At 48.3% G+C, this 12,512-nt stretch overlaps 3 protein-coding genes across 3 annotated transcripts in view; 1 reads left to right on the top strand and 2 right to left on the bottom strand.

Annotated features, from left to right (window-relative positions):
- Nucleotides 1-5,604: 5,604 nt before the first annotated feature.
- Nucleotides 5,605-7,309, bottom strand: LOC111071384 (otefin). Its single transcript, XM_022362688.2, has one exon. It carries the CDS (start codon nucleotides 7,086-7,088, stop codon nucleotides 5,799-5,801), a length of 1,290 nt encoding a protein of 429 aa, XP_022218380.2. The 5' UTR covers nucleotides 7,089-7,309; the 3' UTR covers nucleotides 5,605-5,798.
- Nucleotides 7,310-7,366: 57 nt separating this feature from the next.
- Nucleotides 7,367-8,232, top strand: LOC111071392 (gamma-secretase subunit pen-2). Its single transcript, XM_022362696.2, has 3 exons — nucleotides 7,367-7,652; nucleotides 7,721-7,825; nucleotides 7,906-8,232. The coding sequence occupies exons 1-3, from the start codon at nucleotides 7,592-7,594 to the stop codon at nucleotides 8,043-8,045; spliced, it is 306 nt and encodes a 101-aa protein (XP_022218388.1). The 5' UTR covers nucleotides 7,367-7,591; the 3' UTR covers nucleotides 8,046-8,232.
- Nucleotides 8,233-12,512, bottom strand: part of LOC111071342 (pneumococcal serine-rich repeat protein) — an 81,482-nt gene continuing 77,202 nt past the window's right edge. Inside the window, exons 9-13 of the mRNA XM_041594301.1 lie at nucleotides 12,291-12,504; nucleotides 11,958-12,226; nucleotides 11,647-11,882; nucleotides 10,504-11,538; nucleotides 8,233-10,415 (exon numbers count right to left, since the gene is read on the bottom strand). Coding sequence (XP_041450235.1) covers nucleotides 10,342-10,415; nucleotides 10,504-11,538; nucleotides 11,647-11,882; nucleotides 11,958-12,226; nucleotides 12,291-12,504 — 1,828 coding nt within the window. The 3' untranslated portion in view covers nucleotides 8,233-10,341. The remainder of the gene's footprint in view (nucleotides 10,416-10,503; nucleotides 11,539-11,646; nucleotides 11,883-11,957; nucleotides 12,227-12,290; nucleotides 12,505-12,512) is intronic.

Genomic DNA, 12,512 nt, shown 5'->3' with positions numbered 1-12,512 from the left:
ATGTGCCTCAGACCTGCCAGCCTTGTCTCCGTCCCCGTTCCCGCCCCTTCTCATCCACTCTCCTGCAGCAGTCAAGAGGTTTCCCTTCGTTTTCACTGCGGATCTTAATTAACTCGTTGCTGTCCCATTTGGCCTGTCACATTTGGAGCTGCCTTTCTCCGGCAAACCGCAATGCGATGATCATTTGAATGCGTTTTGTCATCTCTGCAAAAGTTTCAACTACTCAAATTACCCCCTGACATGTGCCCACTGGGATGAGTGTCCGGGCCGTGGGTGGCAGGGAAATGAATGAAAGTTGGCGGCGCAGAAACCGCTCAAGCGCAAAAGCAACCCACTGAGCTTTCTTGTCTTCTGCCCTTCCAATGCGGCTGCATCGCATTTCCACTCGGGCCAGGCCCTTGTAGGGCCAATACTTTGCACTCACTTTGCACTAACAAAATTGTAAATTATTTGCAATTTCTCAATTTGCAAATTGCTTAAATTAGCCCTCAGTTACAGTGGACAGTGGAGAGTGGAGAGTAGCAGGAGCAAGAACAGGGGACTGCCATTGGCACAGGCACAGGCACCCACCCAGGTGATGGTCATGACATTGGTCGCAACATTTTGATGGCGCATGAGGCATTTATGCTGATTATGTTGCATATAAATTCTTTCCTTCTGCCTTCGCTCTTCTGCTCTGCTGCAAACAGCCGCAATGGAAAATGTTTACATGCGAAAGCATGCCCCAACTCCGACTCCGACTCCGAATCTTGCTCTGCTCTTGCTCTGCGGTTCATAAATTTTGCCACAGCTTCGACTTGAACTCGTTCAACGCACTGCACTACAGGCAAAAAGGCGACCAAGAGCCAAGAGACCAACAAGGAGGGTACTGGAAATCTCAAGAGGGCATTCAACAAGGCGGCAAAAACCAGGAGGGAGAACCTTCGCAAACTCTGGATACCCTTGGGGCATCCACGGCAGTAGGAGCAGGAGCCCTATCCGAGAGTGTGCGAGCACCTTGCCATAGTCGGCGGTCACTCGGTTAGGGTAAGGCGAGTAAACATAAAGTTGCATACAAATTGTTGCCTCGTCTCTTGGCCACTTGGTGGAGCCAAGTCGAGGCCTTCGTCTCCGTCTTCGTCTTCGTCTTTGTGTCCGTCTTCAGCAAACACATTTTAGCCTTTTGAGCGCGCCTTGACGACAGATTTAGACGTTAAGCAGCCGCGTTAAGTGTCCCCTGGGAAACGCGGCTAAGCATGCTCCGTGTTGACAAAACGACTCCTCGTCTGGCTGGATGTTGTGGCTCATGTTGTTACCTCTTGCTCCCCAGTTGCTGTTGCCGTTGCCGTTGCAGTTGCTCTTGCTGTTGCAGTTGCTATTGCAGTTGTTGCCACTGCCATGTTGTTCGAGTGATTTTGTTGCTGTGGCAATTTGTATAGCCATAGATGCAATCGCGGTACCAAATTTTAACACCATTAACTGACCAGCGGCAAGTTTTTAGCTTTTAGTTCTCCGTTTCTTAGCAGCTCTCGACTCGCGCTTGTTTGTCTCACTTTGCTGCATATTTTCGCGCCTAATTTGCGGCGGATCGGGATCGGGATCGTGCGGCCCAGCCTGGCCCGGCCCCACCCTGAACCGTTCAAAGCGTTCCAAACGAAACGCAGCTGCACCGGATTGTGGGTGCCGGACTGGTGGGAGCTGGAGTCAGAGCCCCGATCTGGATAGGGGAAGGAGTTTATGTGGCGCACACACAGCTGCACACAGTGGGGCAAACGGAATGGCATGCCACAACCGCAAAACGCTTGAGCTTTGAATTGAGCGGAAAGATGATTGATTGATTGATTGATTGCAACCAAAACGTACCCCGGCTACAGCTTCGCCTGTCTTCTGCCTGTGGTCAGCGAAATTTGATCCACATCAGCGCATCAGCTGGGGGCAGTAGCCGGCAGCGGTGGCACAAGTGACAAAACAGCAACAAAATGTAATAATTGATAGCGACAGTGCCGACAGTGGCTTTAGCTGTAGCTGTGGCTGTGGCTGATGGTCCAGGTCCAGGTCCGGCTGTGAGCCCCTGTGCCCGACTCTGGACTGCTGGACTGCTGGAGTCAGAGTCAGTCTCCCCTTCTGTTGGATTAAGCACAAATTGTGTTTATGTTCCACACATAGAAATTGTGACAAGTTAATATACGAGAAGCAACAAATCCGATTATAGGCATGACTTGATTTCATTTGCATCTGGCCTCCTGTCCACAAATCGTTGCAGCCGAGGAGTTCCTCCCATCGCTCGTCTCCCCTCTTGCGAACCCCCTGTTTCTGTGCCTGCGCCAGGCCTTGACTTGTCCTGCCCTGTCCCTGCCCGCTGGCTCCTAATTGCATCCCCTGAACATAAAAATTAATTATAAATTCCATATTTGGCGGCGGAGAATGTCGCGAGTGTTGCTTATTTTATTGTTATGGTCAACCAGTTCTGCCACTGCAGCTGGGACGCTGTTCCAGGCTGCCCCCGAAACCCAGACAAAACCCAGACTGAGACAACGAGCTCGAATCGAAGCGATGCGATGCGAAGCCAAGCAAAGCAAAGCACAGCTTTTTCAATTTAATTTAAATGGGCTTATAATTTATTTGATGCCTGCTCCGATCGGAGGGACCACACAGCACCACTAACACCAGAGCCCCGCTCATATCGCATAGAGAGTATAACAAATTATCTCGTGGCCAATTTAAAATGTTTAATTCAACATAAAAATCAACCAGCAGAGTGGGAAGAGTCCACTAAAGAGCCACACATTATGTGGGGAAACAGAGAAAAGAAACTAAATCCAAATGAGACACGAAACGCGATAAATTTGTACAATAAAAAACAAAACTGATTTCCGTCTAATGCGATTGACACCTAAAACACACACAAAATGGAGGGGAAACCCTATACGAGTATATCCAGATAGACACTCTTACGTACTTCTGCGCCCATTTCTGTTCAAGTTTTGTTTCGCTTCATTCCCAATTCCAATTCCAATTCCAATTCCTGTGAAGTCAACCAAACCAAACAAAGCCAAACACACAAAGAACAGCAGAAACAAACAACCGAAATAAACTGAAATACAAGATACATAAATAATGTTATTAACATAGACACACCACACACTACCACCGGCAGTGTGCGACTCTGACTCTAACTCTGACTCTGACTGGGAGTCGGGGCCGTGCCAGGTCAGGTTGATTAGCTCATCACTTGGACCACTAAAAAATACACTTCCAGCTGACACTGATTGGTCGCTGTGGTCCACAACTGACAACGAGTAGTCGACAGCGAGAGAGAGACAGAGACAATTTTAGTTTCGAGTCTATCGACTACTTTGATACCCGTTTTGTTTCTATTTAATTCCATACAAATCAGAATCTTATTTTTAACTGCCGACAATATTCAGCAACATGAAACACGAGTATGCCCCCACAGTACATAAGTACTGGGTATCCGACCAGAAATAAATGAATTCTTATAGGCCTTAAAGAGTGGGATGACTCGGACTGTCTGTTTAGAGACAGACTGTCATTATTTACGGAATTAAAATGTCCAAGCTCCAATCCGAGTATGGGTATGGGACGTTCCGATGTACAGCTTGGATCAAAGAATATCTTTGCATAAAAACGTCATACCTCACGATTGATTATGCTGGGAAATACATACAACCATTCGATACATAATTCGATTAGGAATTCAAATGGATTCGACCAAGTTATACACTTGACTCTGATGGGAAGCATCCATCTGCTGCAAGTGTCCTTTTTGAACAGAGTTCACGCTCCCATGCAGGCACTCAGGCTCCGTCTATGTCTCCTCCAGTTGTCTCGTTGGCCAGCAACATCAACGAAATGAGCCTGGTCAAGTTGCAACAATTAGCCGACTGATTTATCTATCTGGAGCACACAGCCCGACAACGAATGCCTCGATCGCATGGCATGGCAGCAGTACGGAGTTGCCGCAGCTTCGTTTCAATTTGATTTGATTTGATGTGAGCGCCTACGAACGAATGTGGCGGCTGGCCGTGTTTCTTTTCGTGTTGCAACTTGCAGCCATCTGAGTCGGCAGCGGGCATTTGCTGCTGTGGCAAACGCATAATCGTAAAATTTGCAGTGGAATGTTGCAATATTTTTCGCGAGTCGCGAGCAATTTGCGCGTGAATTATTCCAAACGTTGCATTACAAATGATTTCAGCAGCATCCACGACGGCAGCGACTGCGACAACGTCTTTACGTCTTTAATTGGCTTTGAACGAGGAAGTCATCGGCCAGCACAGCACTCCCTATGACTCCTCCGATCCCCGTCGATCCCCTCCGACTCCGTTGGACACGCTCCACGTTCTCCTCGATAGGCGTACGTGACACGGACAAAAGTTCTGTTTTCGGCTGTAAAGTCATATTCAACCTTTTCCATGAATGTCACACTTGAGTTGCGGCGGAACTGAAGATGGGGAGCTCTTGGCGATGCCACGGCCCTTGGGTTTAACACCCAAGGCCTGGTCTGGGTCTGGTCAGTTGGGGGCTACGGCTCTATTAACTAGTCGAGTCTAGGGAAACTTTTTGCAGGCTTCCATTTAATTTCCATGGCCAATGGCATTTGCCCGTTGAATTTGCTTAAGCTGCCATTGTTGCCCCTGGGCTGCTGGCCATTGTTGTCCGGCCAGACGAGGCGACAGCCTCTGAAGTCTTCATGGCCGTCGTGGCCGTTGTCGTCTGCGTCGTTGCAGCCATGTAGGTAATTCCTGGAAGTTAATTTCATTAAGAGCAACTAGCAATGCGCGGCGTATTTATTAGCCACACGATATATTGTATGGGCCAGCCAGGCTTTGTTTTTCAAGGAATCTGCCGCCTGCTGCCTGCTGGCAACCTGGCGGCCTAGCCAACTGGCTGTTCCATGCATTTGTGGAATTCATCATCGGCGGCGACAGGCGGCTGCAACAGCCACCACAACTGCAACTGCACTGCTGCTCTGGCAGCTCTTCTCTGGCATTTCCCCTGAGCTGCTGCTGCTGCTGTTGCAATTTTCATAACTTATTGCTGGCATGCATGGGACAGAGACCCGGATCCGGTCCCGCTCACCGCCTCTAAATATGGCACGAAATTTCCTTAAGAAAATGAAGAAATACGCGCAAGTGCGATTTCCAGTTAATAGCATTCAACGGCCAACCCCAGCCCCAGCCCCAGCCCCAAGACGGGTCGGGTGTGTCCTGTCCCCCTCCAGTCCAGTATTGGGTTAGATTTAAAAATAACGCACATTCACAGCAAACTTGTAAAATTCTTATTAATTCTTATCGCAAAACAAAGATTTCTACTGGTAGCCGGACACCAAAAGAAGCAGAAGCAGCAGCGGCAACAGCAGCTCGAGAGGAAGAGAACGTACGGTCTAAAGGGGCCGCATGGGCAGGGAACTTGTCATTGCGCCTTCATTTGGTCACAGTCATGCCGACAAGTGTTGTACACGCATTCCAAATACTTTTCCATCATTAGTCGATCGTCTCATCGTGGTCCCTGCTGTCCGCTCTGCGCCGATCTCAACTGCTCTGGGCAAACACCTGCCAAGTGGAGTGCATCGAATGCCATTTGGAAAAACTTAAGTTGAAGCAATTCTTCTTTAAGTGGGCTTTATTGGAACACGGATAACATACAGCTTAATGCTAGACAATCTCACACCAAAATTAAATTGAAACAGAGCTAATTCATCGGCCGCGGATATTGACGTTAATCTTCACAAACAATTCAAACGTCAAAACAAACTTAAATTTGTAGGATAAGATTCATTCACAAGGCTAGGCTCTTGTCTAGTAGAAGACGCGATAGACGCCAATCAACAATACAACTACGAACAATATAAACATCTTAGACTTAAGATTGTAGGCTTCGTTCAAGCTATTGAGCCAGCGACGAAAGGCCACGGAGACATTGGCCTCTTCGGGGCGCAGGGAGCGGCGTGCTTGGGGCTCATAGCCCATAGTATCGGTGCTGGCTATGGTGCGCCTGCTGTAGGGACTGTTCCTGTCCCCGATCCGTTCGGAACGGAGACGGGCCAAGTTGCGAGCAAAGGTGCTCTCGTACTGGCCATCGTCCTCCTCGTTTTCGTCGCTCAGCTCGTTGGCAAACGGTTGACGTGGTGGGGAACGGCGGTAGCCTGAAGTGTAGGCCAGAGGGGGGGCCGGTGCCTCTGCGGTCACATAGCTCTGGGCTGGCGAGCGCACATAGCTGCTGTAGCGCCCGGTGGGGTTGCTGAGATAGTCGTATGAGGAGCTGCTCGTCTGTGTACGAGAAGCAATGATGGACGGAGCCATGTTAAGAACTGGAGCAGCAGAGGATTCGTACGCCTGTCTGCGTGGAGGGTCCACGGCCTTGCTACTGTAGGCCAGTGGGGCCATCGAGACAGCTGGCTTGCCGGCGTACTCGTATGTATTGGTTGTGGTAGCCGTCAGCTTCGATCTGGGTTTTGGGTTTTCCTTGGCCTTGTACTGTCGCTCGACAAGGTCAGCAGCCTGTGCCAACTGCTCGTCCTCCTCTTCGTCAGACTCCAGGACGATCATCGAGTTGACCTCCAAAGTGTTCTCATGGTAGTTGGTGCGCTTGGGCACAGCAGGCTCCTCGATGATAGGCTCTGGCTTCTTGACTGGACGCTCTAACACTACCTCCCGCTTTTCTGAGGAAGTGGAGATACGACGCGTCTGTGTGGGAGCCGGAACAGCTGGTTTCTTGGTCACCAGCTCCTCAGGGCGACGACGGTCAGCGGCTTTGTTGTCGTTCATTGTGGACGCAATTGTGCGCCGAGCTTTGGTAGATGCAGGGCCCGGCTTCACTCCATCTGGCTTGTCCACCGGAGTAGAAGCAGCAGCTGGAGCTGGAGCTGCGGCCGAAGGCACAGCCGGCGCAATGGTCTCACGCTTGTTGGTTTTCTTGGGACTGGCAGCGACTGCCGGCGACGCCTGGCCACCAAGGGAGGCGCGCAGACGCTTGACCAGAACTTTGCGGCTGCTGTTTGTAACTGGAATATTCGGCAGTCCCTGAGCAATCATCTTTGCCCGCAAGTCGGCATCGGACAAGGTGTCGAAATCGTCCACATCGCCCATTGTTCCAAGGTTTTTATTCAAATTTAGCAATTAGTTGAAATTGAAATCGGCGTCACTTTTACGCGGCGTGTGCTAAAATAGTGATGGGCCAGGTGCGCTATCGATAGCCCAAAAAGCGAAGTTTTACAACACTTGGCGAGCTGACTACACTCGATAGTCACTGCAAAATTATAGCGCAATATCGAAATAAACGCAAACAGGGTTTTCCAGCAAATTATACGAATATGGAATGACGAGATTTTGATTCTTATTCTTACTAACACGAAATATAAACATAGAAGCACAAATTCCGTGAAAGTTAGATCACGTTCACTGCGATATCAAAATTATCGATACGAAATACAAAACCATACCATCGATGGTTTTGCACTACTTTTGCAAAACAGAAAAAATATTTAACAATATTAATTAATCCAAACTACGTGCGTTTAAAAGCAACTACGATATTTTCTTGCACAACCGGTCGAGGACTAAGCAACGCCCACACACATACAAAATTTGCCATGGACTTCTCAAAGGCACCCAATCCACGAAAACTGCAACTGTGCCGTACATACTTCTATGGTAGGCCCAGTTTTGACTCACTGGTCTTTTACAAATAACAAAAAACTCCATGAATCCTCTACTTCAAGCTGGATTTGCCCTTCTGCCCTTCGTGTGGGCCATCAATGTTTGCTGGTGCTTTGAGGAGGCCTTCCGCAAACCCCCATTCCCGGAACAGAGCCAATTAAAACGATGTTAGTACCGATGAAGTTATCCAAACACTTAACGATATGCACTATAATGTCCCAACCCGATCTATCTATCTATCTATCAGTTGTAATATACTCTGCTGTGGGAACTTTTTTGTGGCTCGTTGCGATCATTGCTTGGATCATCACATTCCAGACGAATCGCACCGCCTGGGGCGCAACCGCTGACTACATGAGCTTCATGATTCCGCTTGGCAGTGCATGAGAAAATGGCCAAGAACTTTAGGCATAAGTAACTTATGATATTATAAAAGACTTAACCCAACGCAGAAACCATAAGCTTCGTTCATTTTCGGGAAGACACAGAGAAGTTAGCTGTAACCTTGTAATAGAGAAGGAGGAATAACTAGTAGTATTACACCATGGTTTAATTACATATTTTTTTATTCACATCTAAAGCTGTTTTTATAATTTCTGTATACTTTAAATATGTGTACTATATTTTCTTGAAATTTCTTAGTCGCTAGTTATGTATTTTCTTCAAATTTGTTTGTAATATTTGTATGAATGATTTGCCAATGATTATTTAGCTGTTTGTTGATTCCACCTCCGTTTTGAGGCTGCTCACATGGCCATCACATCCCAATACGCCACTCCCTCCGATGGGGTGGGGGGGGCTTCATTCGCTTAGATACAATTTCATTGTTTCGAATTCAATTCAATGCGTTATCATCTTTGTTTTCGTTTCTCTTCTAAAATACATTCACTGTATAAAACTACTTGTACCATTCGATAAGCAGTGATGGTAATGTTTGTTAATGCTCATTAAATTATTACGTTGCGTATGTGTATCCGTGAATTGATTCTTGTTAAGGATTGGGTTACAAATTGCACTGTGAATGTCAAACACCTAGAGACTTTAAAGTGGTTTCGAATTATTTTTAGGGACAACAATTGCATAACTGATCTACACATGAAGACATTGATCAAATTTTAATATACGATAAATGGCTCTCGCGCATAGTTTGTTTGTGGTTACGTTTCGAGGTTACTTCACTGCTGCAGCAGCGGTTGCACATACCTATACATACGTAGTACATCACATATGTACATGTATGATGCTTTAATGTTTATAACATGAACATGCGATGGCAATGCAGCAATGCAATAATATCTCCTCTCCACTGGCCATCAAATCAATCAGTGGAACTAATTTACAATACAAAAGACTCGCAGTATGGTATATTTACAATCAATACTTGTTTTATTCGTAAATTCTATAGAAGAATTGTTGGGAAAAGGATTCTTGTGGGGGGCTAGGTTAGTTTAGGTTCCTTTGTCTGGGAGCTTAGGCTAAAGAACATTAAGTGCCATAAATCACGCGTGTAGAAACTATGAAGCGGCTGATGAACTACTACACGCCGACATTCACAAAGATAAATATGTACATATGTATGTTATTACACATACATATGTATGTACGTCGCTATTATCGCTATCATCGTCATCATCATATCATATATGCATATGCGTATATATGTACGTATATTTAAAGTACAAATTGATGCTTAGAAACAATTTAAATCAGTGTGACGTGACGGCTCTGCTGGCCCCAAAAATGTCGAATCATTTTCATTCATAGAGAACTTATATCAAGAAGCTACGGACACGAGTAGTACACACATACAATAGATATAGATACACACATAGTAGATACATACATATATTTAGTATACTATAAAGAATGAATGGGCGGCGCGCCCAATTTGTCTTTTAGATGCAAATCTCGCGCAGCTCCCTCCATCCGCAACACAGATAGGGATAATTAATACAAACTCTAAATGCTAAACTTGTACGGTCTACTTGCATAATTTAATCGTTAAACAATATTAATTCGTTTATATTTCTTATCTCTGGTTAGTTTTCGTTTAATGGTTATTTTTACAAAGAAATCAACACACTACAGTTTTGGGGTTTGTTTGTTTGTTTGTTTGCTTGCTTGTTGCAGCATGTTCTTCTGTTCTTCTGTCTGTCTGTTTGTTTGTTCATGTTCGATTACGCCTCTCTCGTATGATATACATTAATATATATAAATATAGATATCTATATGTATGTATATGCAAATACACTTAGGAAAAAACCGCTATAGTAGTTATGCTATATATATTTATATATGTATATGTATGTATATGTTGTGTATGTGCTAATAGTAGTGATACCTTAGGATAGCTATAGTTAACCACGTTGAACGAAACATACAAAAAATACTTATGCATATAAATAGTCGATTCCTCATTTACTCGATTGTATGCATCAGCATCCGAAGGACTGTGCAGAAGCATAGAAGACCTGGACAGGATTCGACGGGAAGAAGTTGGCGAGCCCAAGGAGAGTGTCTGTCGGTGTGGTGTGTCTGTCTGGCCTTGGGGATCTTGGGATAATCAGTTTTATCAAAAACGGCAATCGCATTCGCCATTCCGTCATTCCTATTCCCATTCCGATCCACGCTAGTTGTTCTTCACGTTATACACCTTCTTCTCGTTGCTCCCATTCATTGGTTCTCATTTCGACGGTCCCGGCGGAAACGGATTTATCACAGCTACAGCAGCCGCCTGCTGGCTAGCCAAGACAGCCGCTAAATACGAAAAAGACAGGGTAGATTAGATTAGATACCTTTTTGGTTGTTCATTCGCTTGGCGCTTCGAATGAACTGCACTACTCACCTCCATAGGGCGCCGGATACATGGGATACCCAAGGCCTACGTGCGTGTGGTGATGAGTGTGGACGTGCCTTTGGGGTGGCGGACTGCGAGAGTCAGCGGCACCTGCGCCACCTCCGCCCGCAGGACCATTCACAGCGGCTCCTCCGACTCCTCCCACACCGACGTTGCCGGGTGGTCCGCTGGGTGGTGGACCGCCAGGCATCGTCTGTTTGTGCGCGTCTAGCGCTGAGCCAGGCGGCACTCCGTGCGGCTTCTGGCTGGCCAGGTCGGATTTGTTACCGGGCGTCGAGCCCAATCCTCCTGATGGTGGCTGTAGGTTCAGCGGCACACCGCCCGCAGACCCAGGACCCGAGCCGGGCTGGCTGGGCCCGTTGCCGCCGAGGACATTGGGACCGGAGCCCGGACCGCTGTTTGATGGGCCACCCGACTGGGGTGGTCCGATGCTGGGACTGCTGACGCTCACCTTGACGGGGCCGCTGCCGCTGGTGGGCGACTTGAGGGCACGTTCGCTGAGCTCATGGATCTTGTGCGTGGTGTAGTACTGACTGGCTGCATGATGCAGTGCATCCAGTGCCTTGGTACCCGTATTGCGGGAGAGATCTTCTGGCGCATGATAGCGGGGTATTGGAAGATGGTAAGGTGCCGTGTTGTATGGGCCGGCTGCAGACATCAGTACGTTGCGGTACATGGGATGGTTGGGATCGAAGCCGAACGGATTCGGCGATATATACGAGGGGTGGAGGAAGTACTGCGACGTAGGCGGTGGCGGTGGTCCCTGTGTTTCCATTGTCGGCTTTTGACCCTCCTGCTTCACCTTCATCTGCTGCTGTTGTTGCTCATCCTCGCCGGAGTTGTTCTTTTGCTTGGGGGAGTCCTTTGTCAGATTTGTGGCCTTGTTGTTTCCCACTGAGGACGCCTGAGCCTGCGATTGCTTTAACTTCTGTTGTTGTTGTTGCTGTTGTTGCTGTTGCTGCTGTTGTTGCTGTTGTTGCTGCTGTTGCTGCTGCTGTTGTTGCTGTTGTTGCTGCTGTTGTTGTTGATGCTGCTGCTGTGCCTGCTGTTGCTGTTGTTGCTGTTGCTGGGCCGCCTGCTGCTGCTGCTGTTGTTGCTGTTGCTGGGCCGCCTGCTGCTGCTGTTGATGATGATGTTGCTGCTGGAGGTGCTGGTGATGCTGTTGGATCGCCTGCTGCTGATGCTGGGCCAGAGTCATGTGCTGCTGTTGCTGCTGCTGCAGACTTAAATTGGAATCATCCTTGTGCATCATACCGGGATGAGGCGGAAGCCCTCCAGGGCCCCCGCCACTGGCAGCGTTCTGAGCGGCCGCAGCAGCAGCAGCAGCGGCGGCTGCCTGGTTTTGTCGACCAGTAAACATGTAATACCTGAGGAGAGGGCAGAACGAAGTCAGTATGGATGGCACGGGATTCGTAATGCAATTCGTAATGAATCTCTCTTACCGTCGCAGCTCTTCGTCGCGGGCCTGTTGCACCGCCGCCAAGCTCATCGAGTGACGCTGGTAGATGGTTGGATACGCGCCCAGGGCCTGCAGATCCTTGGGATGCAGGGCGTGAGGCTGCTGGGGCTGCGTGGGTGGGGGCTGCTGCTGAGGTTGCGGTGCCTGGGCCTGAGATTGCGGCGGGTGTTGCTGGCCAGGATTTGAGTTCGGCTCCTGCTTGATCTCCTGCTTCGTCATCGGCTCCTGCTTGATCAGCTTGTTCGCCAGCAGCTGAAAGAACGAGAACGAAATCCATTATTCCATGCGCAATGGGAAGCTTTGCCGCATAACGCACCTGCTGCTGGGGCGCCATGTGCTTGGGGTTCTCGTGCGGACTGGGACTCTCCTTGAGCCGCTCCTCCTTGATGCTGATCCCTGATAGCTGCTGGGCTTGTGACCCGGGCAGGCCTGGATGGCCGCCCAGCTTCGCCGCCTCCTCGGAGGAGCCCACAATGGAAACGGGTCCAAAGTTCGGGTCGACATTGTACGGATACGCAGGCGGAATAAAGCTGTAACA

This window comes from Drosophila obscura, unplaced genomic scaffold (genome assembly GCF_018151105.1).
Source record: "Drosophila obscura isolate BZ-5 IFL unplaced genomic scaffold, ASM1815110v1 contig_25, whole genome shotgun sequence".
Classification (NCBI taxonomy): Eukaryota; Metazoa; Arthropoda; class Insecta; order Diptera; family Drosophilidae; genus Drosophila; species Drosophila obscura.
The sequence above is the reverse complement of the archived record's forward strand: the minus strand, read 5'-3'. Positions and strand labels throughout refer to the sequence as shown.

Bases quoted from the DNA above. Each gene is read 5' to 3' on its own strand.
- LOC111071384 (XM_022362688.2), bottom strand. From the start codon at position 7,088: ATGGGCGATGTGGACGATTTCGACACCTTGTCCGATGCCGACTTGCGG.
- LOC111071392 (XM_022362696.2), top strand. From the start codon at position 7,592: ATGGACTTCTCAAAGGCACCCAATCCACGAAAACTGCAACTGTGCCGT. The intron at 7,653-7,720 runs GTAGGCCCAGTT...CTCTACTTCAAG, and splicing joins GTGCCGTACATACTTCTATG to CTGGATTTGCCCTTCTGCCC. The intron at 7,826-7,905 runs GTTAGTACCGAT...TCTATCTATCAG, and splicing joins ACAGAGCCAATTAAAACGAT to TTGTAATATACTCTGCTGTG.